The sequence below is a fragment of the Musca autumnalis genome, unplaced genomic scaffold (assembly GCF_047663935.1).
Source record: "Musca autumnalis isolate F117 unplaced genomic scaffold, ASM4766393v1 scaffold_5, whole genome shotgun sequence".
Lineage (NCBI taxonomy): Eukaryota > Metazoa > Arthropoda > Insecta > Diptera > Muscidae > Musca > Musca autumnalis.
This window is the reverse complement of record NW_027412088.1, coordinates 48,716,617-48,744,309: the sequence shown is the minus strand read 5'-3', so window position 1 is coordinate 48,744,309 and position 27,693 is coordinate 48,716,617. Positions and strand designations below refer to the sequence as shown.

The following is a 27,693-nucleotide window of genomic DNA, read 5'->3' as shown; positions in this document are numbered from 1 at the left end:
TCCCGAAGTCTGGAAAATGGGCAGGGTGGTCAAGCTACTGAAGCCAGGCAAAAATACCAGCAAAGGTGAATCGTACAGGCCGATTTCGCTTTTGTCACCTGTAGCGAAGACCCTTGAGGCCTTAGTCCTCCCCAGCATTAGAAATAGCTATCAAGTTGCCGATCATCAGCATGGATTCCGTAATCAGCACGACAACAGCGCTGCACGCCATCTCCACACATATTTGTCGAGGGCTCAACCAGGAGCGGCCGTGTGATAGAACAGCGATAGTGGCGCTTGACTTATCAAAAGCCTTTGATACTGTCAAGCACTCCACGCTGTTCGAGGACATCGAGCAGACAACCCTCCGGCCAAGTCTGAAACGTTGGATAATCACCTATATGTGTGGTCGCCAGTCGTATGTGGAATTCAGGAACAAGAAATCCAAGCCCCGTAGAGTGAAACAGAGAGTTCCCCAAAGAGGGGTGATATATCCGGAACTGTTTAACCTCTACCTTTCCTGTATTCCGCCCCCTCCAGACAGCATTGAGATCGTAACGTATGCGGATGATTGTACGATCCTGGCGTCAGGTACCTACCCTGATGACATCTGTGAGAGACTGAACACCTATTTAACCGATCTTACCACCTTTTTCCACTCGAGGAATATGCAGATTTCCGTCACAAAATCTACAGCAACTCTGTTCACCACATGGACAGTGCAGTTTGGGCGAGAGTTGAATGTCATGGTCGACGGTAGCAGAATTCGGACCACAAACTGCCCCAAAATTCTAGGGGTCACATTCGACACCACTTTCACGTCGTCCGCGCATGCCACAGCTATCTGCGACAAACTGAAAAGTAGGAACAAGGTCCTCAAGTCCCTAGCCGGCAGCACTTGGGGTGCAGATAAAGAAACCTTGTTGACCATATATAACGCGATAGGTCGGTCTGTGGTAAGCTATGCGGCGCCAGTTTGGTCCCCGAATTTATGTGACACGCAGTGGGATAAAATTCAAATTTGTCAGAACGCCGCCCTGAGAACAGCAACAGGGTGTCTCCTCAAATATACAGTGGACCATCTACATGAGGAGGCAAAGATTCTTTTATTACGACAACATAATGAGATGCTATCGTTGCAGTACTTGCTCGGGTGTTACCGTGAGAGCCATCCCAATCACCATCTGCTGGCCACCGATACACCCAGGCATATCAAGAAGGATATTCATGCTCTAGAGACTGCTGTCCAACAATATAGGAGAGAACCTCTAGATCAACAGGCATATCAGAAAGTTTGAACAGCATTCACACGGACACTGTTGCTAAGACCATAAGCAATTATTGTGTGAATGCAGTCATCGGAGTACATCCCCCGTCTATCGCAGCTGAAGAGCGTCAGCTGCCACGACAAACCAGAGTAGTTTTGGCTCAATTACGCTCGGGATATTGCAGTCACCTAAATTCCTATTGGACGGGAATCGATCGCACCGTGCAAGACATCTGCCCAGTATGCGGCATGGGCCCGCACGATCTCTATACTGTCTGGAGGGTGTGGAACTTTTGAAAGGCAGATCTTAAACAGTTTCGTAGATATCACCCCGTCTTGGGAATTCCCTCTTTCACTATAGTCTCTTCTGGGATGTTTTTGGAACAATTATATATATTATACTGGTGCCACATAGCGTGCCACAGACAGGGCTATTTATTGCTTGGAAGAGGTTTCCTTGTCCTGCTTCTCCCAAAAGTCTTTAAAAAATGAAGGCTTATTGCCGTCATCGGTTCCTCCCAAAAGTCTTAAAAAAATCCACGCTCATTGCTGCCTTCGGCGTCTCCTAAAAGTCTTTAAAAAAATCCAGGTATATTGCCGCCTTCGGCCTTTCCCAAAAGTTTTTAAAAATCCACGCTTATTTCCGCTTAAAAAAGACACTACTCGTAATAACCCCTTTGTGTGATCATCAATTATGATGTCCTTGAACTTGATTTTATTGCCAATTGCCTCTTTTTGCATTCATTACCATTTGTCTGTCATATTCCTGCACATTCACAACATTTCCGAGCTTTTTATGCTAATGACAAATGAAAGCTAAATGAGCTACGCATTTTTATGTCACATTGTCGTCTGTAACTGTCTCAATTTGCAAGCTGCATATCCCTTTGCCATCCCTTGGCCGTCCATCTCAATTCGTCCTCGCTGTCGATTATATCGGATTGCCACTTAAGTTATAAATATAAAAGCGAACAGTGTAACATTTGTATTTTATTTTTTTTTATTTCCGGTCACGTAATCCTCTTCGCAGAGAAAGAGCATAACCAATTGTTATTGTAACGGTTTCATGTTTATTGTGATTTCGAATTGGTTTTTATTGGTAATAATGCACTAGACGACAAAATAAGAAACTACTTTAAATAGCCTAGGGATATAAGTACATGAGAAGAGTGTGGGTTAGGTATAGACTTTGTTATAACTTGGCAATTAGTAATATTTATTATTATTTTATTAATATTTTTCTACTTTTGTTTTCTTTTCCAGTGACAACCGCTCCTCTGGCCATGGTTGTTGTACCGGAAACATCCTATTCAAGTAGTGAAGGTGAAGAAGATTTCTATGATGCAAATGATGATCCATTTACCAGTATTGTCAGTTCACCGGTTGGATGGTAAGTTATTTTGGAAGTAAATTATTAAAAATTAAATAAATTATAAAAATCTTTAGCCATTTTTAAGAAGAAATACATCCGACTGCGAAAGTCGCATTAAAAATTAATTATGTCCCAATAAGTTGGAAAAATATCATGTGTGCGATGTTGAATGAAAATAAACTCAATGACAGCCATGAGAACTTTAGAACTAGCTTAGGAAGAATTTCATCAGATTATATCGTTTGAGTTAGGCTTTTTCGCACGGAAAATAATTTTAAAAAGTTAAATTCTTTTAACATCAGATAGATATCTTAAGACGTTGAAAACTACTTGAATCCTTCAATTATGGAATATTTTCGGCCATTGACAAAAATATTCCCTTTTTAAGCATAAATATGGAAATAAACAAGTAAAAAAGTGTCAGTCGGCTTTGCCGACAGATATATACCCTCAGCCCTCACCTACGGACAGATCGAATGTATTTAAGGTCTCTTCAGAATTTAGTGACCCTTTTTGGACATTTGAACTTGCCGATTCCGAATGTGGATTAGGAATTAACTGCACTAAGACACAATTGTTGCACTTTTGTGGGGGAGGTACCCTTAGGGAGGACCGATATGGGCCATTTTAGAAGTTAAACTAAATTTTGACAAAATATTATGAGATCCAAAGTTTAAACCAAATTGGTTGCCCCATTCAAGTGGTATCATCCTAGCGTTTTAGTGTCATTTTGTAAATATTGGGGAGAAGTACCGGAAGTTGTGGACCGGTATTGCCCCATGAAAATAAGTTTGGATATAATATGACAGTTCGAGAGTTATCGTGCGCCACATATGGTGACATAGAGGTTTTTTACATCTTTCGGGCTGTTTTCCCAAGAAATATGGACTCGTCCCCTGAAAATACTTTTACCGTCGTTATGGAGGTAGCGAATGCAAATCGTTTCAACAAAAATCAAAGTGATTCGAGAGCACGTCTTAAAGTGAACTTATCCCAAATTTTGTGTGAGAGGTACCAGAAGGAGTAGACCAATATAGTCCATATTCGAACCTGATCTATATCTGGTAGATATATTAGGATGTGCAAAATATGGATTACATCGGTCACTCCCTTCAAGAGTTATCGTGCGCACAATTTTTCCGAACATTTTTGAACTTTTGTGGGGGAGGTACCTGAAGGAGTGGACCGATATGACTTATCTTCGAATTTAAACTATGTTTGGACAAAATATTACGAAGGTCAAATTTTGGACCGAATTGGCAGATCAGTTCGAGAGTTATCTTGCGCTGCAACCACTACACACGGTGTCATAGGGGCTTTTTGCATCTTTCAGGCTATTTTCTCAGGAAGTATGGACTTGCCCCTGATAAAACTTGTACCGTCGTATGGGGGCAGTAAATACATGTTGTTGCAACAAAAATCAAAGCAATTCGAGAACTTATCCGAAATTTTGTGTGGGAGGTACCCGAAGGAGTGGACCAATTAAGTCTATATTGGAACCTTATCTAAGTCTGGTAGAAATTTCACGATGTGCAAAGTATGGATCAAATCGGTTACTTCCTTCAAGAGTTATCGTGTGCACAATTTTTCCGAACATTTTAAACTTTTGGGGGAGGTACCGGAAGCAACGGACCGATATGGCACATCTTCGAACTTAAATTAAGTTTGGACAAAATATTACGATAGCCAAATTTTGGTCCAACTCGGCTCATCCGTTTGAGAGTTATCGTGCGCATCAGCCAGACAGACAGACGGACGGACATGGCTAGATCGACTCCAAATTGTCTGAAACACATTTCGTCCAAACATACTTGGGGTCTAAAACCATTATTTCGATGAGACTGAGGGTATAAAAAGTGCGAAATTGGAATGTGGCTGTTTCGATGGGAGTAGGTTTGGCAGGGCAGTTGAAAAGGTGCAGTGTCTCGTGCGGGCCTGTGTCGCATGCTGGACAGATGTTTTGCACTGTGTCATAGATCCTTGCCCTATAGGAATTTAGGCGACTGGATCATCCCAAGCGTAGTTGAGTCGAAACTCCTCAGGTTTGTCGTCACAATGGACGCTCCTTAGCTGCGATATATTGTTGTTTATCGCATCTGTGACTACATCCGAGTGAATACTAATTAAACCTGCTTGATGGGCTTGTTCAGCTAGGGGTTCTCTCTTGTAACGCTGGACCTCTCTAGATCATGAAGATTTCTCCCGACATTGTAACGACACAAGTTCCATCTGATTGCTGGGATAGCTCTCGGGGCCAGAGTTTTTCAAATGTGAACAATAGAGCGATGGCACGTGCTGTCTTGGGTTTTGACCAATTTGGGGCTTTATTGGATTGGTTGTGGCTAACTTGTTCGAATCTGTATTTTTAAACGTGTACCTATTAGTAACTATGTATCGGCTGGGTCCTCTAACTCCACACTATCAGGGCGACCTGGATAACTATACCCAGCGGATTTTCTTCTGGTCAGTCCCGGTCGTCATGGGAGACTTGGATAAGTACTCTGGCAGGCTTTACAAAGTAGACCTGGACAAGTGCTCCGGTTGGCTGTCCAATGGAGATCTGGGTAAGTACTCCTTGCTCTGATGGAGACCTGGATAAGTACTCCCCTGATTTCGGTGGTTAATCCGGGGTTGGGATTCACTGAAAATCAACGGGCGATCGATCAATCAGTGGGTTGACGAAGGGAAACCTAAGGGTTACGGACATCACTTAGGATTGTCGCGGCGATCCTATGATCACCAGAGGGTTAGATAAGGAAGACTTAAGACTTACCGACAGAACTTCGGCTGGTCACGACGGTCCAGAGGGTTAAACAAGGGAGACCTAAGAGGCTGGGTCCTCTAACTCCGCACTATCGAGGCGACCTGGATAACTACACCCAGCGGATTTTCTTCTGGTCAGTCCCGGTCGTCATGGGAGCCCTGGATAAGTACTCCGGCAGGCTTCCTTTACTGGCTCTGATGGAGACCTGGATAAGTACTCCTCTGTTTTCGACGGTTAATTTGGGGTTGGGATTCGCTGAAGATCAACGAGCGATCCTACGGTCAATCGAGGTTGACGAAGGGAAACCTAAGGGTTACGGACACCACTTAGGCTTTTCGCGGCGGTCCTATGGTCACCGGGGAGTTAGATAACGAAGACCTAAGAGTTACGGATACAACTTAGGCTGGTCATGACGGTCCAGAGGGTTAAACAAGGGAGACCTACGAGTTACGGACACAACTTAGGCTTGTCACGGCGGTCCTGCGGTCACCGGTGGGTTATTTAAGTGAGACCTAAGAGTTACGGACACAACTTAGGCTTGTCACAACGGTCCAGAGAGTTAAACAAGGGAGACCTAAGAGTTACGGACACAACTTAGGCTTGTCACGGCGGACCTGCGGTCACCGGCGGGTTATTTAAGTGAGACCTAAGAGTTACTGACACAACTTAGGCTTGTCGCAACGGTCCAGAGGCTTATCACAACGGTCCAGAGAGTTAAACAAGGGAGACCTAAGAGTTACGGACACAACTTAGGCTTGTCACGGCGGTCCTGCGGTCATCGGCGGGTTATTTAAGTGAGACCTAAGAGTTACGGACACAACTTAGGCTTGTCGCAACGGTCCAGAGAGTTAAACAAGGGAGACCTAAGAGTTACGGACACAACTTAGGCTTGTCACGGCGGTCCTGCGGTCATCGGCGGGTTATTTAAGTGAGACCTAAGAGTTACGGACACAACTTAGGCTTGTCGCAACGGTCCAGAGAGTTAAACAAGGGAGACCTAAGAGTTACGGACACAACTTAGGCTTGTCACGTCGGTGCTGCGGTCACCGGCGGGTTATTTAAGTGAGACCTAACAGTTACGGACACAACTTAGGCTTGTCGCAACGGTCCATTGGGTTAAACAAGGGAGACCTCAAAGTTACGGACTCAACTTAGGTTTGTCACGGCGGTCCTTGGGTTATGTAAGTGAGACCTAAGAGTTACGGACACAACTTAGGTTGACAGGTGGAAGCCTAAAGTGGTATACACACGATCAGTTTTGACTGTCAGTTTTGCTCAAATAATCGGTTGCTCGCCAGTGTGGCCGCTCATTTTTGCCAGTAATCAGGCAACCACAAAATATTTTGTGGTTGCTGGACAGTTCGACATTTATCGGCATTTCCGAAAAATCAACACTCAAATAAATAAATGCAATTTGGACTTTTGTTGGTAGGGATACCCGTGGTGATAGGTGTCCTTGGCCTTGACTCGGTCGGTCGGTGAACCTAACGGTTAACGGTTGAACTATTTTAGTAAACAACTATGAGGATTGTCAATTCAGGAGGGAAATTATTTCATTTATTCTCAATAATTATAGTCTTTCGTAGTTAAAAAATGCCCTTGTGATTAGGATGGTTCTCACGGTAACACCCTAGCAAGTACTTCAACGAGGGCATGCCATTGTGTTGCTTTACTGGAAGAATCTTTGTCTCCTCATGTAGATGCTTCACTGAAGACATGAGGAGGCACCATGTTGCAGTTCTCAGGGCGGCATTCTGACAAGTTTGAATATTTTCCCATCGATCTGCACTTATATTCCAGACCACATGGGCGCCTCATAGCTTATCACTGACCGACCTATCGCTTTATATGTGATCAGCAAGATTTCTTTATCTGCATTCCAAGTGCTGTCGGCTAGGAACTTGAGGACCTTGTTTTTACATCTGAGCTTGTCGCAAATAGCTGTGGCATGCGCGGACGACGCAAGATGCTCTTGCGGTAGCTAGTGGTCGAAATTCTGCTAACATCGACCATGAGATTTACGAGGAGAGGTAGAGTTTAAACAGTTTTTATACGGGCACAATGTTCTTCATCGAAATAATGGTTTTATACCCCATGTTTCGACGAAAACCGTTTCAGATAATTTGGAGTCGATTTTGCAATGTCCGTCCGTCCCCCTGTCTGACTGGCTAGCTGGAGCGCACGGTAATTCTCGAACGTATTAACCGATTTGTTCCAAAACTTTTCGTAATATTTTGCCCAAACTTAGTTTTAGTTCGAAGATGGGCCATATCGGTCTACTCCCCCACAAAAGTTCACAAATTTCCGCTAAAATGATGCGCAAGTTAACTCTGGAAGGTACTAACCGATTTGGTCCATACTTTGCACATCGTAATATTTCTACCAGACATAAAGTTTGAATATGGCCTATATGGGTCTACTCCTTTGGGTACCTCCCACACAAAATATCGTAAAAGTGCAGTTTAAGACATCCTCCCGAATGGATTTGATTTTTGTTGTAACAACTTGTATTTGCTGCACCCATTACGACGGTACAAGTTTTTTCAGGGGCAAGTTCAAACTTCCTCAGAAAATAGCCCGAAAGCTGTAAAATCCCGCTAAGGCACCATATGTAGTGGATGCAGCGCACGACATATCTCCAATAGATAAACCAATTCAATCCAAAATTTTGCAGCCGTAATATTTTGCGCAAAACTTAAATCAAGTTGTACCTCCCAACCGCCGCTAAAATGGTGCGCACGATAAATCTCGAAGGGACTAACCGATTCCGTCCATACTTTGCACATCGTAATATTTCTATCAGGTATAGATCAAGTGGACTATATCGATCCACTCCTTCCCACATAAAATTTCGAAAAAGTGCAGCTTAGGACATCCTCTCGAATAGTTTTGATTTTTCTTGCAACAGGTTGCACTCAAGGCCCCTATTACGATTGGAATAAGCTTTTAGAGTGGCAAGTCCATACTTCTTGCGAACATGTCCGAAAGCTGTAAAAAAACCCCCGACGGCCAGTAAGCCGAACCGAATACTGCGTTGGTCCACATTTTGTATATCATAATACTTTGTCTAATATTAGATAAAATTTGAAAGTGGTGCTTTTAGGTCCACTTCTTCCGGTACCTCCCCCACAAAAGTTCGAAAATATTAGCTAAAATAATACGCTCGATATCTCATAAACGGAGCAACCGGTTTGGCCCAAACATTGGATTTCGAAACATTGTGTCCAAACTCACAAATGTTCAACATTTTTGTTTAAGTGCGGTTGGTTATGGGTCTGTTTAAGGATCCTTTGGAAATGTTACCGAAGGTACTCCTAGGTTCCCTGTTTACAGCGATATTATGTTTTTCGTGATCTAAATTATATGGTGACCATCTGAAATGTGACCCACTACCAAAATGGACAATGTCGGTCCATTGCTTTAAGTACCTCCCTCTTAAAACTTTGGAGCTTTAATCCAAATATATATTTTTGTCTGCAAGTACGCCCAAAATTCTGAAAACCCCCCAAATACATAAGTTTTTTGGAATTAAGTGTTTCAATTCACACAGGCTGATGGTATATCTCTGTCGGCAACGCAATTATGTGAGTAGAGAGTGACATGTAGTAGGGACGTCATTGTTCACACTCATGTCAAGACCTAGCCAACGCACTCGTTGCAACTCGATACGTTTAACAATGTATGGCGTTGTAATTATAGCAGGTACTGCTCGTGGATTTAGATAATGTGTTCGTTCCTGCATTATTATTTTAGTTATCTGGTTCTGGTTTCTCTGTGTCCAGAGTCAAAACTTCAAGAGACAGATATGTAGGGCATGTATCGTGGCTTCAATTCGGGTCCAATATGAGATGAGGCGACTGCATCGTCCGGATGCGCTAAAACCACTGTTGTTTGCCTAGGCAGCAAACGTACTTCTGATGCAATGGATGGGGAATGGTCTCCAAATACGGCATTCACACTCTTTATCCGTACTGCTTGCTCGACTGAATCCGTGTGATTGATATTCATGCCTGATAAGCTCGTTGGTCTAGAGGTTCCTGTTTGTAGCTTTGGACCTATCTCTCCCTAGATCAGGGACGCGCTTCTTTGCCTAGACAGTATATTGAGGGCGCCCACTGAGTTGTTTTTGCATTTGCTTCACTCTCTCACGTACAGTGTACGTGTACATAAACAAATGATGAACATCATGTGGTTGTTGTTTTTTCGCCCATGCATACACACATGTTTTAGTATTGTTGGAAATATTGTGGGCGACACTGCTCTAGATAATGATGATCTCACCAGATGTGGCTTGATGGGGGAAGCCTGCCCACTAGATCGTGACAGGGATGGAGGTAACACCCAAGCAGGTACTTCATCGCCAAAATATTGTTGTGTTGATGTACCGGTAATTTTTTTGTTTCCTCATCAAAATGGTCCACTGGTGTCATGAGGAAGCACCTTGTTGCAGTCCTCAGAACGGTATTCTGGCAGGCTTGAATACTCTTCCATTGCGTAGCGCTAACATTGGCTATCTAACGTTACACACGGTGCGTCTTAACTAAATTTAAATGAAAGGTGCTTACACCTGGGAAGTTTTTGCGGTTTCTGAAACTACAACGTTCATAGATGAAAAAAATCAAATCAAATCGCGGTCAAAGTTCACATTTTTAGGTCTTTTTTAGGTTTTCACGATTTTGCTTGGAAACCGCAAGCCCTATCGAAATGGGATTAAAAAAAATGTTGTAGCAGTGAAAATTCTCTACAAGATTGTTCTTTATGATGTTTTCATAGGTATTACCGTTTTTGAGATATAGAAGTGTAACGTGGTTTTCTCGACGGCTGGGGTAGCTCCAGTCGCGTCCAGGACCCACTAAACCTTATGAATTATTTCCCTTTTGGGGCTAAATCAGTAGTTTATTGATTTAAAAGAAACTAGCAAGTTCTACTTCAATGAAATGCTGTATTATTACTTTGGCCCTTCTTCGGATGATAGGACAGATGCTGACATCCGAACACCAACACATATCAACTCTATGTGCTGGTGTTCGGCAACTCGGCAAAAGCTGTTCGGGGACGACGATGGTTGATGAAGCTCGGTGATGTTCGGGAACGAAAATGGTTGACGAAGATCGGTGACGACGACTCGGCAACTCGGCTAAAGGTGTTCGGCAACGACGACGGTGGACGAAGCTCGGTGATGTTCGGTAACTCGTCCGAAGCTGTTCGGGAACGGCGACGGGTGACGACGTTCGGTGATGACGTTTCGGGGGTGTTCGGGAACGCCGACGGTTGGCGGGGATGGGTGATGACGATGCTGGCTGATAACGATAGTTGTCGATGATCGGAAGCGACGATCCTGGTTGCTGATTCGTTTCAGTAGTGATCGGGAACGTGTTGAGTGATGTCGGGCGGGTTGACGACGATCTGCTGTTCTGTTCGGAACGAGTACTATACAACACTAATTACAGCTACGAACTCATACAGACTACTGCGTATAACTAGGAACAAAGAACCAAGGTCCCTGTGTGGGACGGGAAACCGAAGTCTCAGTGTGGGACGGGAAACCGAAGTCTCCGTGTGGGACGGGAAACCGAAGTCTCTGTGGGGGACAGTAAACAGAATTCACTGTGTGCAATTTATTATTGGGACAGCCACAATGGGTAGTCCCTTCCAAAATTTGCCAACGCAACAAACCACCCAGGAATGCCTTGGTGGATAGCAAGCCCCCAGCAGTAGCAAGCTGACTTCAACGGCGAAAACTGGAATACTAAAGTATAAACTGGAATGAAGTGAATGCGAATTATTGTGTATTGAGTACAGCAAGCAAATTACTTCAATGCATGACGGGCGTAGATGGAGATGCTGTTGAGTGCATATCGACTCATTGCTACTGTGGTGGTAAGGGAAGACCGTAGGTGTTGTTGCATGTATGTGACAGTTGTCAAGTTACAGAAGTTCAAATCTTGACAATTTACTGACTGTATCATCTCCTTATAAAACAAGGTCATGACTGCAATTTCCCAACTTAAACTTATATATCTCAAAAATGCTACAACCTAGGAAAAAAATACGAAAACCAATATTATAGAGAATTTTCACAGCTATACGATTTTCTCTAGTCCCATTTCGATAAGACTTGCCGTTTTCAAGCAAATTGTGAATACCTAACAAACAACCTAAAAATGTGTCCTGAACTTCTATATCTCAAAATGGTAAAACCTAGTAACAAATCATAACGGCCAATCCTCTAGAGAAAATCGCTACAAAATCGCGAAAACCTAAAAATGTGAACTTTGACCGCGATTTATTTAAAAATCCCTCCAGCGATTTTTTTCTTGTTTTCGGATTTTTCTCATCTATGAACATTGCTGCCGCAAAATCTTCCCAGGTGTAAGCGGTTTTCATTTAAAGTTAGTTAAGGCGCACCGGGCATGTCATTGTTTTGTAAGGAGGCGATACAGTCAGTGCATTTTCTCAATGTGAACTTCTATATCTCAAAAATGGTTAAACCTACGAAAATGTCATAAATGTCAGTCTTGTAGAGAATTTTCTCAGCTACAACATTTTCTCTAATCCCATTTCGATAGGACTTGCGGTTTCCAAGCAAAATCATGAAAACCTAAAAAGCCCCTAAAAATGAGAACTTTGATCGCGATTTATTTGAAAATCCCTCCGGCAGTTTTTTGTTTTTGTTTCTAATCAGTGAACATTGTAGTTTCAGAATCCGCAAAAACTTCCATTTAAAGTTGATTCAGGCGCACCGTGGGTATCGAACGCCTTTGATAGTTCAAGAGCCACCATCCACCTCTTCAGCCGCACGGCCTGTTCTGGTTCAGTTCTCGATTGATCTGTGTGGATATGGCACGTAATGATGTTTTGTTGCGCTGTGCATTTTCCGAAATCAATGCTGATGTTTGGCAAATGGGAAACAGCTTTTTGGTTTCAGTAGCGAGACCACCCTACCTAATCCTGCGCCAATGTTGCATTACTTCAGATGGGTACGTTTATGTTCGCTAAAGGTGGCTTCATTTGTGGTTAAAGAATAAAACACGGCCAAGACGAATTTGAATTGGGCTGTTTTTTTTTAAGTATTCTTTTACTGGAGCAAAGTAAGCAACTGGCTGATTGTATTTCTACCTTAATATCCTGTTGACTTCAGGATTAAGTTTCCAAACTCTTAAATCTTCCGGGTTCACTTTAATTTATTGCGCCTAGAAATTCAAAATATAAAACCTATAAATAGGATATTCAAATAAAAATCAACACTCGTTGTAATTGTAATCTCATTAGTATTTTCCAACAACAACCAACAATTTGTCCAAATCCCTTAGCACAACAAAATTTACGTAGGACAAGAGTACTTTTACACACTGCCATTTTCCCATATCGTTTGTATGAAGAATTTTCGAAATGTTTGTTGTTAATTCTTTGCCGGCTAACAAAAAATTGTTGGGGAATTATTGTATCCCTCTTCCCTTTCGCTCTCTTCACCTTCTATCTTTACTCTCAATATAAAATTAAATCCCCAAATAAAACACTGGTTGTTGTTGTAATAACAATATTAAAACACTGAAATATGGTTTCATGGTTTTCATAGAAATTTGTCTGCTTTGGCATCATCACAACGATAATAATGATGGCAAAACAATGCAGTCGTCCTTTTTGATTTGTTTTTTTTTTTTTTTTGTCTAGGATACGGTTCTCGGGTTTTATTTGTGTCGTAACACTCTCTCCCATCAGACATGCGTATAGCGAATAAATGTTTTGGCAAACTATCACGTCATGACCCACACACTGGCTCTCACAATTTGACAAGGATAATAAATGCATTTGGATATGTTGATTGTGAAAAATAACCGGTTTACATGTAGTTGTCTATAAAGAAAGTGTTCCTACCTCTAATATTATCTCAAATTGGTGCGGATTGCACGGGCGATTAAAAATGCTATCGAACATTACACCCAATATCATTGGCTAGTTACTGGTCAAAATCAGGACCATCAAGCAATATGTTCAGGGGGAGCCTCATTTCAGCCGTCTAGGTGATGAAGAGTGTGTCAGTAGATTTAACGGCGGATATTTTCATATTTCTCAGATGAAAGAACTGCAGTAGTAGTCAGCTATGTAGACTTTTAACCTTTCACAAACAAATTAGGCATAGGAAAGCAGTAATCGATTTTTCGACTTTTCGATTTTGGTCTAAAAATAAAAATGTTTTTTCGGTCTGGCGATTATAGGTCTGTACGATAACCCAAAAATTTGTACAAATTCGTACAAATTTTTACTGAATGCTGTTCGATAACAAAATTATCCAGCAAAAGAGAGCGAGTTTGGAGAGATTTTTGGAGAGTTTTGTGACTGAGAACTTGCAAATTTTTGCTGGGGAAATTTGTCCCGTAAACATTTGTAAGTTAGGCCAGCTGACTTTTAATCAGCTGTTAAATGTACACAACTTGAAATGTTAACATTTGTGAACAAGAAAATTGCACAATTTCACATTTTTTAGAGTTTAAATCGTTGTGGATAGGATTACTGCTTTAAATAAGTCAAATGCAATTTTAAAATTTATGTTTTTGTTCCATTTAGTTTAGAATATCAAAAGAAACAAAAAAAAAAAAAATCTCATACATTTTCGGAAACAGCGGAACAGGAGTTTTTTTTGCAAGTTTTTGCAAAATGTTGTTCGATAACTTTCTGCAATTTTTCTTGCTTGAGAGAGTAAAATTCATTGAGAGAGGTTGCTGGAACTTGCTGAGTAATTATTGCTGGGGAAGTTATCGTACACACCTTATATCAGTCTTAAAACTCGACTTTCACAACCGCAGAAAATCGATTATAATCGACTATACGTCGACTTTCGACTTTTCTTTTGAAACCATAAAACCGCCAATTCAACAATCTATGGTTAAACCCGAAACCCGATCACAAGATAATCGATTATACGATATTCCCTCCAGACGAATGTCGAGTACGATTTTTAGACTTTTGACTGCAAAAAGCCGATTAATCGATAAATTGAATGTAGACTTACCTATCTATCATTAATACAAATGTCATCGACGATAGGACCCAACGTCAAAATTGTACAATCATCTGCATACATTACGATCTCTATGCCTTCTGGAGGACGTATAGCACACTTATTTTCGCCCTATAACTTTCCAATGCTCTATAAATTGCCAAAGGTACTCTATAAACTGCACTGCCGCACATTGGTTCAAAATCGTTTTTTTTTCTTGGTCAAAACTCTGTAAGTTTTGAGCGAAAAGAGATATCTGCCGATGCATCAAAAACATTCGAATTCTGTTTTGTAGTTGCAGAGCAATTCAAAGTCAAAGTTAAAAATTTGAGTTTTTTCATATTTTGAATCAAAATATTAGAGTTGTGTAGTTCCGGAACGAACTACACCTTTTTCACATGTAATTCGAAACACCCCAGTTGTAATTCATAACATTTCATTTGTAATTCGATTATTCTATTTGTAATTCGTAACATTTTGTTTGTAATTCGAGAATTCCAATTGTAATTCGAATTATTCTATTTGTGATTCGAATGTTTCTATTTGTAATTCGAATTATTCTATTTGAAATTCGAATTATTTCATTTGTAATTCGAATTATTCCATTTGAAGTTCGAATTATTCCATTTGTTATTCGAATTATTTCATTTGTAATTCGAATTTCAAATGCAATAATTCGAATTGCAAATGGAATAATTCGAATTACAAATAAAACAATTTGAATTACAAATAAAATACTTCGAGTTACAAATAGAATCATTCGAATCACAAATAGAATAATTCGAATTACAAATGGAATAATTCGAATTACAAATAGAATAATTCGAATTTCAAATGGAATAATTCGAATTACAAATTGATTAATTCGAATTACAAATAGAATAATTCAAATTACAAATGGAATGATTCGAATTACAATTGAAATGTTTCGAATTACAATTGGAATTCTCGAATTACAAATAAAATGTTACGAATTACAAATGGAATTCTCGAATTACAACTAAAATGATTCGAATTACATCTGAAAAAGGTGTATTTCAAAGGAACTATTCCGGACAAGGATCTATTGGAACTATATCCTGCTCTTGCGTTTATATAGTTCCTTTAGTTCATATAGTTCCAGTCTTGCATATAATTTCTTTCATTTGTGTAGTTCATTTTCTTCCTTTAATTCCACACTCACTTCGATCTTTCTTTCTCGTTGTAAAATAAACGCAAATCACATCATCGCTATATCGATGCAATTTATTTCTTTTTATGTCAATTCATGCGCCAGAAGATGAAAACAAAAAAAAAAAGGAACTGATTCGTTAAACTACTTCATTCTTGGAACTATTTGGAACGAAGGAAATAAAAAGAACTACGAAAGAGAAATATTCATTGAACTATATCGGTCTCGGAACTATTTGGAACCAAGAAAACATAAAGAACGATGAAAGAGGAAGATTCGTTGAAATATATTAAGGAACTAGTTCCTTTTGGGAAAAGGAACTAGAAAGATCGATCCGCTCCAGGAACTAGATTGCCCAACTCTACAAAATATGAGTCGTTTATTAGTTTTTCATATGTTCTAACTGTTATAGTTTACGAGAAATAGCTATTTCTTTCTGCAGAAATTTACAAAAATGCCGTATACGGCAAAAATTTGGTAGGTACATGTCATTACTTTCTGCATTACCAGGTAATGAGTACTCATTACCCTCCGCATTATCAGACAGTACATATATAACAGTTAACATATAACTAGTTACATCCTTACTTATTACTTACTTACAAAGGAATAAGTACGGTGGCACAGGGCTAGTGTGTCTGACTACAAAACCTAGGTTTGTGTGTTCAAAGCTCACCGTCAGCATGGAGTTTTTTGTTGACAAAATTACGAAGAAATGTTGATGTACATTAATGTTTTTAAACAGCCCTTACTATTTGTACGAGTGGCCTAGTGTGTAGTGTGTTTGACTACAAATCAGAAGTTCGTGTGTTCGAAACTAGAAGGAACCGAAATAAAAGAAAAGGAAAAAACAAAAAGCAAAAAGTGTGCAATGTTGAATTTGAATATATTTTCACCTCAATTGATCTAAAAATAGAACATGTGCTTTTTGCGTCCTTTTCGTCTACGGGTAAGTGGTTAAATATGTACTTTGTGTACACATTTAACGAAGTACTTCCTTCCTATGACATCCCCATGTAAAAATAATGACTTTTACGGTCAATTAGTAAGTAGTTACAACTGCCAAAATTTACTGAATAAAGTCATTACTTGGTAATGACTCTGTTTTCGCTGGGTGTTTTCTAAAATTGCGAAAATTGTCGTCTTTAGGATATTTTGACTTACAGCCTGTTTCACTATGTCGAACGAAAATGAAAACGAAAGAAAAACTACTTAACTCGTGTGTGATTTTCAAATTTTGTATGTGTTTCGAAGCAAAAACCATGTTATATTACCATGAAAAGCAAAGTTTAACTGTTTTTCTTTCGCATTTATTTTCTTTCGACATAGTGAAACAGGCCCTTAATATTTTGGTTTCCTTACAGCCTGTTTCACTATGTCGAACGAAAATGAAAACGAAAGAAAAACAACTAAACTGGTGTATGATTTTTAATTTTGTATTTTTCTTTTTTTAAGCAAACACAAAGTCAATATTGTCATGAAAACCAAAGTTTAGGTTTTTTTCGTTCGCAATCAAGCCCTAAGGTCCTGTTACACTATGTCGATAGAAAATGATTGCGAACGAAAAACACCTAATCTTTGGTTTTCATGGCAATATTGACTTTGTGTTTGCTTCAAAACAAATACAAAATTTAAAAATCATACACGAGTTTAGTTGTTTTCTTTTCGTTTTCATTTTCGTTCGACATAGTGAAACAGGCTGTTATGTCCAATAGGTTTACTATCGAATCCCATATAGAAATTAACAATCGGTGTCTACAAAATATTGGGGTTTTGGACAAGAAAATATATTCATGAACCACTGTGCGCCGTTGAAAGTAACAGATTCGAGGGTGATTTAAAGGTTGCCCAGAATTGATTGCATTACTTCAGGTGGTCTAGCCACTTTTCCGCGTATGCTCACCTTGTAGCCTGTTGACTTCAAGTATAAGTTGCCGAACTCTCGGGTCTTCAGGTTTCGTTATACGATGCTCATCACGCTCACCCAGCAAAAATTCGGATCCGTTAGTCATTACGTAACCCATTACAAAGTAATGTAAACAAGCTTCTTTTCGCATTACAAGTAATCCGAAATGTAATGGGTTACTTCTTAAAAATTTTACAAGGCAAACCTACTTTACTCCTCACTAAGTAATGAGGACGGTGGTACAGTGTGTGTGTGTCCGACAGGGTTGTGTTTTCAACGCTCACCGTCGGCACGCGAGTTTTTGCTAATTAAAAAATAACAGTTCGTGGTGCACATGTGCACTGCACATTTAAGCAGAGCTCCGACATACTCGCTCGAATTCTACTTGCGAATGAAATTCGAGCGAGTTCTAGCGGGAGTACTCGCGCGTGTAGAAAAAATAAAACGAGTATACTCTATTTTTACTCGTCACTCGCGAAGCATATTTCAGACTTGCTCGTTTTTACTCGCGAGTGAAAAGTGTTTGCGAGTACGAGTACTTGAACAGTACGAGTTTTAAAAGGAGTTTACTCACCACTCTTTTGTTTTATTTGGGAGCACTCGCGAGTACTCGGGCTTTAAAAATAAAAGAAATTGTGAATAAAATCGACCGTTTAGGTCTTCGAAAGCGAGCCAAATACAACGAAAGTTATTCATATAAGAATCACTTCGTAGCAAATAGTCGCCTGTTTCTTCGGCAAAACTGACCGTGTGGCGACTATACGACTTGAGCAACGTAGGACGGTTAATTTTGAGTACAATTCGTTTGCCTAAAGTCTCCTGAGAAATTCGAAAAACGAACAAGAGAAAACGAATCATTCTTCATCATGACAATGCGAGCTCTCACAAATCGATTCCGGCAATTGCCTAGGACGGAATGCCAAAGTTCATGAGCTTTCACATCTTTCAAGTTAATTTTTCCGGGATTGTTCTGGTTGAGTCCTCGACTAATATGTGTGGAGATGGCGTGCAGCGCTGTTGTCGTGTTGTGCTACTTACGGAAACCATGTTGATATCGGCAACATGTTGATATTTTTGTCGCTGGAGAGGCGACAAAATCTAAATCGATTTATACAAATCACATTTGCTGGCATCCTTGCCTGTCGTCAGTAGCGTGACAACCCTGTCCATTTTCCAGACTTGGGAACGATGTGGGTGGGTGGCTAGCGACATGTTTAGGACTTTGGTGAGATATTCGACTCCCGGCTCATCCAGCTGTTTCAGCATTACCGTGGAGATCCTATCAGGGCCCAACGCTTTATATGATTTTGCGTTGCTGGTGGCATTCGCAACATTATCCATTGTAAATTGATGATCTCTCGGCAGGAAGAAATCTAATTAACGTAGTACTCTTGATTTCGCCATGTCTCACCCGGTCAGCCCGAAAAACTGCCGATTAAAATAACTTGCGCGCTTTTTCGTATCAGTCAGCGTAACGTCGCAAAACGGGTTCGAGAGTGACATAACTGTTGCCCACAATTCACTTATTCCGTCTCTTCACATGGTTTACTCATTGATTTCAGAGAAATCCCCTTGTTCATTTGGGAATGTTGTGGGAACATATATATGTGTATGTATACGGTTAAGCAACTCTACCTCGGAAGTTCCAAACCTGACTGCTCCCCCATATGTTCCATGTGCGGGTCATTAGAGCCAAGCTCAAGCGAGATAGGTCTGAAATGAACAGACTGGTGCAATAGGAATGCACCACCCCTCCACTTCTGGTTCAAACCTTCCTCAGTACGCAAACATCACAATACTGCAAGTTGCGGTTGTTGCTGAGCCAGGGCAGCGATTGAGGCTGCTGTTGGGGGACTGCGGGTAGTCTCGTCGTATTCTGAGGACGACGACAACGACTCACTTGGGTCTGTGTTCACGCAGCATGCAGCAACGTAGTCCCTGCCGAAGTCCCTCACAAGGACGAGTACAGAAACTCCCCTGAGATGCACCCACTCCCGACATCTATTGCATATCACCGAAGTTTGTGTGTGTTGGAAGCAGATGTCACAAATTGAAAACATCCATATTGGTGCTGGTTTTTCCTCCGTACCGGTACGGTCTAAAAGATTCCGCATCTGGCATTGCAGAAAAACATACAAACACAATCATCTGTATGTACACTAAATCCGATCAGAGAAAGAAAAAACAAAATTTAAATTTTTTTTTCTTTAAAAAGGGAAAAACAAATTTTAAATTTTTTTATTAGAAAATTTTGCCTATTAGGTCGAAGATCATATTTTAAAATTAATTTTTAATTAATTTCTCGTTACGGTCGAGCTTACTTTGTTACCAATGATTTTTGCAAGTGAAAAAGGAAAGCGAAGATTCGAACCCACATAACCACCACTATGTGACATGTTTCGCTTTTGGCCATCAGACATTTCGGCTGTGGGGCGGCTTCGTTATCATCTGAAAAACATATTGCATTTGAAAGAGGAAAAGTTAGATGATAGCGAAGCCGCTCCACAGCCGATATGTCTGATGAGCCTCTACCAAATAGAAAATTTTGCCTATTAGGTCGAAGATCATTTTTTAAAATTAATTTTTAATTAATTTCTCGTTACGGTCGAGCTTACTTTGTTACCAATGATTTTTGCAAGTGAAAAAGGAAAGTGAAGATTCGAACCCACATAACCACCACTATGTGACATGTTTCGCATTTGGCCATCAGACATTTCGGCTGTGGGGCGGCTTCGTTATCATCTGAAAAACATATTGCATTTGAAAGAGGAAAAGTTAGATGATAGCGAAGCCGCTCCACAGCCGATATGTCTGATGAGCCTCTACCAAATGCGAAACATGTCACATAGTGGTGGTTATGTGGGTTCGAATCTTCGGCTTTCCTTTTTCACTTGCAAAAATCATTGGTCATTCAGCTCGACTATAACGAGAAATCAATTCAAAATTTAAATTTATTTTCTTAAAAATGTGTAGCCTGTTTCTTCTCTAAGACGATTCGAATTCAAATTCGTTCGAATTACTCAAACTCCTGTTATTGTAGAAAATTGTTGTTTGATTGAAAACTCAAATTAAGCAAATATTTTTCAAAACAAGAATTTTGGTAGTAGTTGGAACGAATTTCTATACGAATCGTATTAGAGAAACAGGCTACACATTTTTCAGAAAAATTTAAATTTTGAATTGGCCCATAATTTCAAAGTGCTTTTGCGCGTGACCTTGCATGTCGAAAAGTCATCACTTTAACGTACACTTGAAACCAACTTTTAATGGATGGTGCTTACACTGGAAATTTTTTTGCGGATTCTGAAACTGAATAGTCGGAGCGCTAAAAATGTGAACTTTGACCGCGATTTATTTAAAAATCCCTCCAGCGATTTTTTTTTAATTTTTCCCATCTATCCATCTGCTGTTTCAGAATCCGCAAAAACTTCCCAGGTATAAGCGGGTTTCATTTAAAGTTAGTTAGTTTTACAAATAGAGTAAAAAATAACAAGTGGGAAAAGCGTTAAGTTCGGTCGGGCCGAACTTTTTATACCCTCCACCACAAATTTCAGCCATTTCGGTGGATTAATGTGGCCACAACCTTTAAAATACCGAAAATCGGAAGTTACCGTTCTATGGGGCCTTTTTGATGGCGCGGACCTATACCTACAAATTTCTGGGAGGAAGTTTTATACCCCCAACGAAGACTAAATACCAAATTTCAGCCATCTCGGTGTGATAATGAGGCCAAAACCTTCAAAATACCGAAAATCGGGAGATATCGTCCTATGGGGGCTATATCAAAACGTGGACCTATATAAACATTTTATGGTAGAAATGTTTCTTAGCCTCTGGAAACACAAAATACAAAGTTGCAAACGATTCTGTTGTCAAATGGGACTAATATATTCAAAATATATTAAAATGACGCGTACTTTATATGGGGCGTTATATGGGGGCTATACCAAAACGTGGACCTATATAAACCAACTTTGGTAGGAATGTTTTTTGGCCTCTGGAGACAAAAAATACCACATTACAACCAATTCGGTGGTAAAATGGGACAAATATCTTAAAAATTCCTTAAAACGACGACGCGTCACGCGTCATTTTGCATGGGGGCTTTTCGAAAGCGTGGACCTGCGTAACCCGCTTTCAATACCAAAAGTCCTACGTACAAATAATAGATTTTCCCAAAATTTCATCCACCTACGTCAATCCGTTCGGACGCTAGAGTGATTTCCGCAGACGGACAGACGGACGGACATGACTAAAATGATGTAGAATTGCACGCTGATCAAGAATATATATAGTTTGTGGGGTCTACAATGATTATTTCGAGTAGTTACAAACGTAGTGACAAACTTAATATACCCCCATCCTATGGTGGAGGGTATAAAAAATCACTTTAGCTGTGCTCCAGAATATTGTTGCTGGAAAAGCGTCCAAAAAATAGCAAAAATTGTGCTCAAACTTATGACAGTGAAAACAAAAATGTCATTATCTTCTCTTATCATCTATTTGACAAGTTTGACTGGTCTAACATCGTGATTGCTGACATCCGATTTGCAGATGAGTTGAAATTTCGGCGAGAATTTTTATAACATTTTTGTAATTTTTCCGTTCCCGTACTTTTAGAACACATTTCAATTAATATCAATATTTCACTTCAATATTTTGCAAGTATTACTATTAAAAAATCCTGAATTTAATTTTGCCAGCAGAAGTTTTTTGTTGGAAAAATTCACCGATGCATCTACCTTTACTATCGCATAATGTCAACAATGGTTAAAAATGTCAACCCTGCTTTTTTCAAAATAGTCCGCAATAAGAAAAAGTGTAATCAGCTGTTAGCTGTGGCTTACTATACATTATTCTACCATGGCTTCCCTTATGGCAGTCAATATGGCCCTAAAAGTATGCAGCACACATAATCACACATATTCGATTAGAAAGAATGTAAACCAAACTATTTTCTACATCACTAATGTAGCAACTATAGCACAATAAAATATCTCTTCTCTTTTCACACTCATTCCCATTTCTCTTAAGCAATTACAAGTTACTAGCTCTCTCTTAAAATTAAAAAAAACATGAAATGATGCATTCAAATACAAAACACGCACGCTATGGAATTCATACGATTCTGAGACCCACCGAAAAAAAACACTACTGGGAGAATGACATTTGTGAACCATTCAACATTACAACGAATGTAATAGAACGAAACACTCCTCGTGTACGGCTGACGAAAAAAATAAAAACAAAATTCATTTAAAGCAAACCACCCATGTGTGTGAAATAGCCAAAAATCTAAGCATGAAAAAATTTCAAATTTAATATTCATTGAAAAGTGCTGATGAAAGAAAAACAAACAAAAAAACACATTGAAAGTTTACATTAAAGAGTTGAATAACCAATCGTCAGGCCAGCAAATAGGCAACAAAAAATGAGATGAAGGCTGGCATTAAAGTTTTGCAAATCCATTGCCTAATATTAGGCGGCTATATTATGTGTGATGTGAGATGAAATGAATGTAATGTGAAATAGAAAAAAATATTGATTATAAAATCATGAGAATGAATTAAAACAAAAAAGTGGAAAATATGTGAAAAATAAATGGCCATTCAAAAAGTTTAAAAATAATTTATATTTAACCAAAATAAATAAAAAAGATTTTTAAAGAAATTTCAAAATAGTAACAAATCAAACGCGGTTTCTTATTGTGCTAAATCTACAACAAATCAATCACATACAATCGACCGTCCCGTCTGAGATTTATGATAAATCAATGGCTTTTCTTTTGTTTGCTTTTAACAAATCCTAAAAATATACTATAAAAAAAGCAACGAACAAACGAACGCAATAAAGCCATGGCACATACAATCTAAAATACAAGAGAAGCAAAAACACCAAACAAAAACAACAATTGCAAAACTTTTTTTATAACGCCAAATAAAGAAAAAATAAACCGAAACATGTTTAGAAAGTGGGTTAAACGTGTAAGCTTGACGTAAGTAAAAGAACTCCCTCCACATCTGGTCAGGGTAAAGTTTTGCTCAATCTCCATGAAATCTCACGCAGTTAACACTTATTCCCCTTGCAATAATTCACATAAGTCCTACTTACTTATGTTTTAATGCATATATGTATATGGTAATATTCAAAAATGTTTTACAATCGTTGAAGTTGAGGTTCACCATTTAATAAGTCGCCAACTGTCAATATATTTTATACAATATGAATATATTTATATTAATTGAAGTGTTTTAGCCGGGGTCGCATAAAATGAACCATAACAAATAATTTATTTGGAAGCTGTGTTGGTGGTAATAATAAAAAATGGGTAAAAATGTGTTGAAGTTTACAAGTTTTTTTGTGTTCTTTCTTGATTTCTGGTCAAACCATGGAAAATTCAGACCTGAGCTCAAAGAAAGAATTGAAGAATACCCTTTGGGCAACATGGTTCTAATGTATGACTTCTCGATAATACACTGCATCCCCCTAAAATCGATGCTGGCATTTTGAAGTTTTGAAATCTGGGTTTTTTGAATTTTTCCTATAATTGGAGGGCGCAACCAGATAATTACCCAAACTATTTATTGGATTGTAGAACTCGCGATTCCACGTCGTTTGATGTATATCTCATGAGTGTGCTTCTTACAGCTCCCTAGTAATAGGAGTCCAAAGTCGAAATTTTGGTGCGTAAATTTTCTTAAAAAACCTATTTTTTGGCTTCAAAATTTCCAACTGTGGCTCAGGTACCCTTGAACCCCGCGTGATTTTAGTTTTTTTACGCACCGTATCTAATGAACCCTTCCGCTTTCAAATCCATCCACTAAAACGGCGGATATAGATACCTTGAAAGTAGGAAATTCTGCAAAATTATATTTTGATGATTCCGCGTATTGAACCGCGATTTTCTTTGGTTATTTTTACATAAATGGAATCCTTTATACGCGATTATATTGTTTTCCAAAACCGTGTGGCATAAATTGCGGAGATTCTGGAGTAATATTCGTATTTCGTATAAAATAGAATTTGGTAGCACATCCGCGGTTCTTGACGAATTTGTTTAAAATTTGTTATAATGACGTATTTTTTATAGGCGGTCACTGAAATCGGATGCGCCTTATAATCTTATGTACATCGCGCAATTTTTACCCACATAAAGGTTTTTTGAACAGTAAGATGCAGCTGACAGCACACTTTGGCCGCTGGATGAAAAGTGGAAAAATCGCTACATATTGATAGAGATGCACTCGCTGTATCTGAAAAGCGCATGCGCCTTAACTGATTTTAACGAATTCGCGAATTATACGTTTTTTAACTTGTATGTTTTTTCTTTGGTTATAATTTCAATATTACTTTCTATTTCATAATCCTATTGTTTATCAAAGTAAGCAAATACACTTTCGGGTTTGTCATCGCATTTTTCCTGAAGAAGTTTCAGCGAAGTCCGTCAGTCCTTGCACCGAAATTTAGCGAAATAGTAGAATAACTCCCAAAAAATGTTTTTTCTATTTGTCGTATTAAACAAAAAAATATATTTTTGAAATAATTTCCAACAATAAGTTTTCGTCTTTTGTTGTTGCTGTAATATGGGAGTTATAAATCCTATCGTTAAAATTTTGGTCTCATATTTTTCTACGCGTTGTCTAGAATCTGTACGTATTTTAATTTATTTTTTTCGAGTTTTATTTGGACTCTAAATTAGAATAAATTAAATTTACTCCAAGATTTTTTCAGTATTTCTTGATTTTCCGCGAAAATAGAAATACATTTAGTAAATATTTAGGCATCTACGGATAGATATTAAATGCTGTTAACGCTTTATATATACATTTTCTTATTACAGCTAAAATGGAATTTTTAAATATTTGTTCTTTATAAGGGAATAAAACCGCCCATAACTTTGGAGCGCAGCATCCAATTTTGTGAACGCGAACAGATTTAAAACAACAATTTTTTTCTTAATCTATGTTCCAAAAATTGCGGATGTGCTCGCAAATTTTTTTTTAAATTTTCTTCCAATGGAATTGCAAAAGAAATTTGAAATTTACCATATGTACTTGTATGTATGTAGCAACATCTGACACCATAATGCCTGCTCTACTCATAATGAGCTGTGTGGGGATTTTTTTTTTTCATTTTAATAATTGCTGTGTGACAATTCTTGTTCTTGCCCATTAAACGCATGTTGGCTTAAATCATGGCCATAAAGTTCTATTTTAATGTTATTACAGATTTTCTCGTTATGTCCTTAAGTGATTTGATCATTTAGATGAACAATGAAACACAGTGGAGTGTTATTAATTTCCGTTGATGTATTGAATTATTGCTGACATGAATTAATAATTACCCAGCAAAATGTGAAGGAAGGGGTTCCATGCGATGATGTGATTTCATGACATCTTCTGCATTGGTTCAAACGAAGTCGTGAAAGATCCGACTTTTTCATTAGCATTTGAACCAATGCAAAGAAAGTCGTGAAAGATCCGATCTTTTCATCAGCATTTGATCCCATGCAAAGGAGTCCGTGAAAGATCCGATCTTTTCATCAACATTTGAACCCATTCCATCGATCCAATAGAGATGAATTTTATATAAGATTAATTATTTACAATAGGCTTAATGTTGTCGGAGACTCGAAATCACAACCAACGTTTTTAGAACGTCGTAATGATAATGTCATTGCAAAGGGTTGGTGAAAATGACATGCCAAAGTATTGGTGAAAATGGCATGTCAAAGCATTGGTGTAAATGACATATTTTAGATCCAAAAATGAATAGCATATTTTGGGGTCCACGCTCATATAAAATTCATCGAAGAAGATGCTAAAAATATGACATGCCAGATCACTTTCACCCATGATTGAATGACATATTTGGCATTGAACATTTTGCTGGGTAATTTTGAATGGGGATCAAGCGAAGTTGCTTTGCATTAGAATCCAATTCCAGAGAAATATGGGTTTTTTAGGAAACAAGTTTTGTCGGCTTTTCATGAGGTCTTCAGGAGATCATAACTGCGAAGGCACATATTTATTCCACATTATATGGGAACTACTGTTTCATGCCGAGTCCGAACGGCGCACAATGGTTCAGGAATCGATTTTCCTGGCCAAAAATCAAAATTTTGTTTTGTCAAAGATATTTAATTTCTATATAGGATTCTACAGTAAACATATTAAAACTAAGGAAACCAAAAACTTTGGTCAAAATACTGGAAGGTGTGGGCGTGGTGTGCCCCTAAAAACCAACACTTTCCCCATTTTTGGGAAATACGTAATTTTTGCTAATTTTTGAAGAAAGACGTAGCTATTTCTCGGAAACTATAACAGATATTGTGTTCTTTGTTTTTTTTGTAAGATAAGTAGGATTGTGGCCTTAAAAGATCGCTTTAATAAATCACCGTTGTGTTTACACAACATCAGCTATTTTATTTTTCCTTAGGTACTAAATTTTATGAAATTCCAAATTTAGTGGACTAGAACTTTTGTGGAACAACATGGAACAAAGTTCTGCTTTCACAGAAAGATGACCGGGAGTCTCCTCTTTCAGTCCATATATACTTTTGTACCCGCCCCGTTCCGTCCGCTTAACACTTTTTTCAATTTATTGAAATTACCTGGGTAAAAATGTGTGTTTTTCTATACCGTTTCCATATAAATTACAAATTTTTGACACAAATTAACATTTTTTTTGAGTATATGAGATTTTATACGAGTTATATAAGTTTCATGAAAAACCAATGAGTATTTTTTAATTTAAAAAAAAATTAAAATTTTTTTATACAAATTTTTGAAAACAATTTTTTTCGACATTTTTTTCGATTTTTTTTTTTTTGCTTTTTTGGTAATTTTATTGTTTATTTGTTGGTGTTTGACCATCTTTAATACATAGGAAGACATAAAAACCACAAAAACACTCACATTTTGATGAAAAATATTTAAAAAACTCAAAAGTTTAACTTTGACCTGGAATTTCTCTGCAACTACCAGACCGAATTTGACCGCTTATAATTCGTCTGAAAGCTGGTTGTGTTATCTGTTTAACAAAAAAAGAATTATGAAAATACAGTAGAACTTCGATAATTCGTAATTCAAGGGACCAGCCAATTTTTACGAATTATCGAAGATTACGATTTATCGAGATTACGAATTAACGAGGTTAAAATTAAAAAATACGAATTATCGAAGTTTTTCATTTATTGAAAAACTTATGTATATAAAAATTCTGAGAAAAAAA

At 38.5% G+C, this 27,693-nt stretch overlaps 1 protein-coding gene across 2 annotated transcripts in view; it reads left to right on the top strand.

Annotated features, from left to right (window-relative positions):
- The window catches only part of LOC141404624 (oxysterol-binding protein-related protein 9), a 135,118-nt gene that overhangs the window by 67,763 nt on the left and 39,662 nt on the right, over window positions 1–27,693 (top strand). The window contains exon 7 of one of the 2 annotated variants that reach the window (XM_073988103.1): window positions 2,510–2,636. In XM_073988103.1, coding sequence (XP_073844204.1) covers window positions 2,510–2,636 — 127 coding nt within the window. Of the gene's footprint in view, window positions 1–2,509; window positions 2,637–22,616; window positions 23,456–27,693 lie in introns of those variants that run through there. The other variant, XM_073988104.1, reaches the window with a different exon arrangement.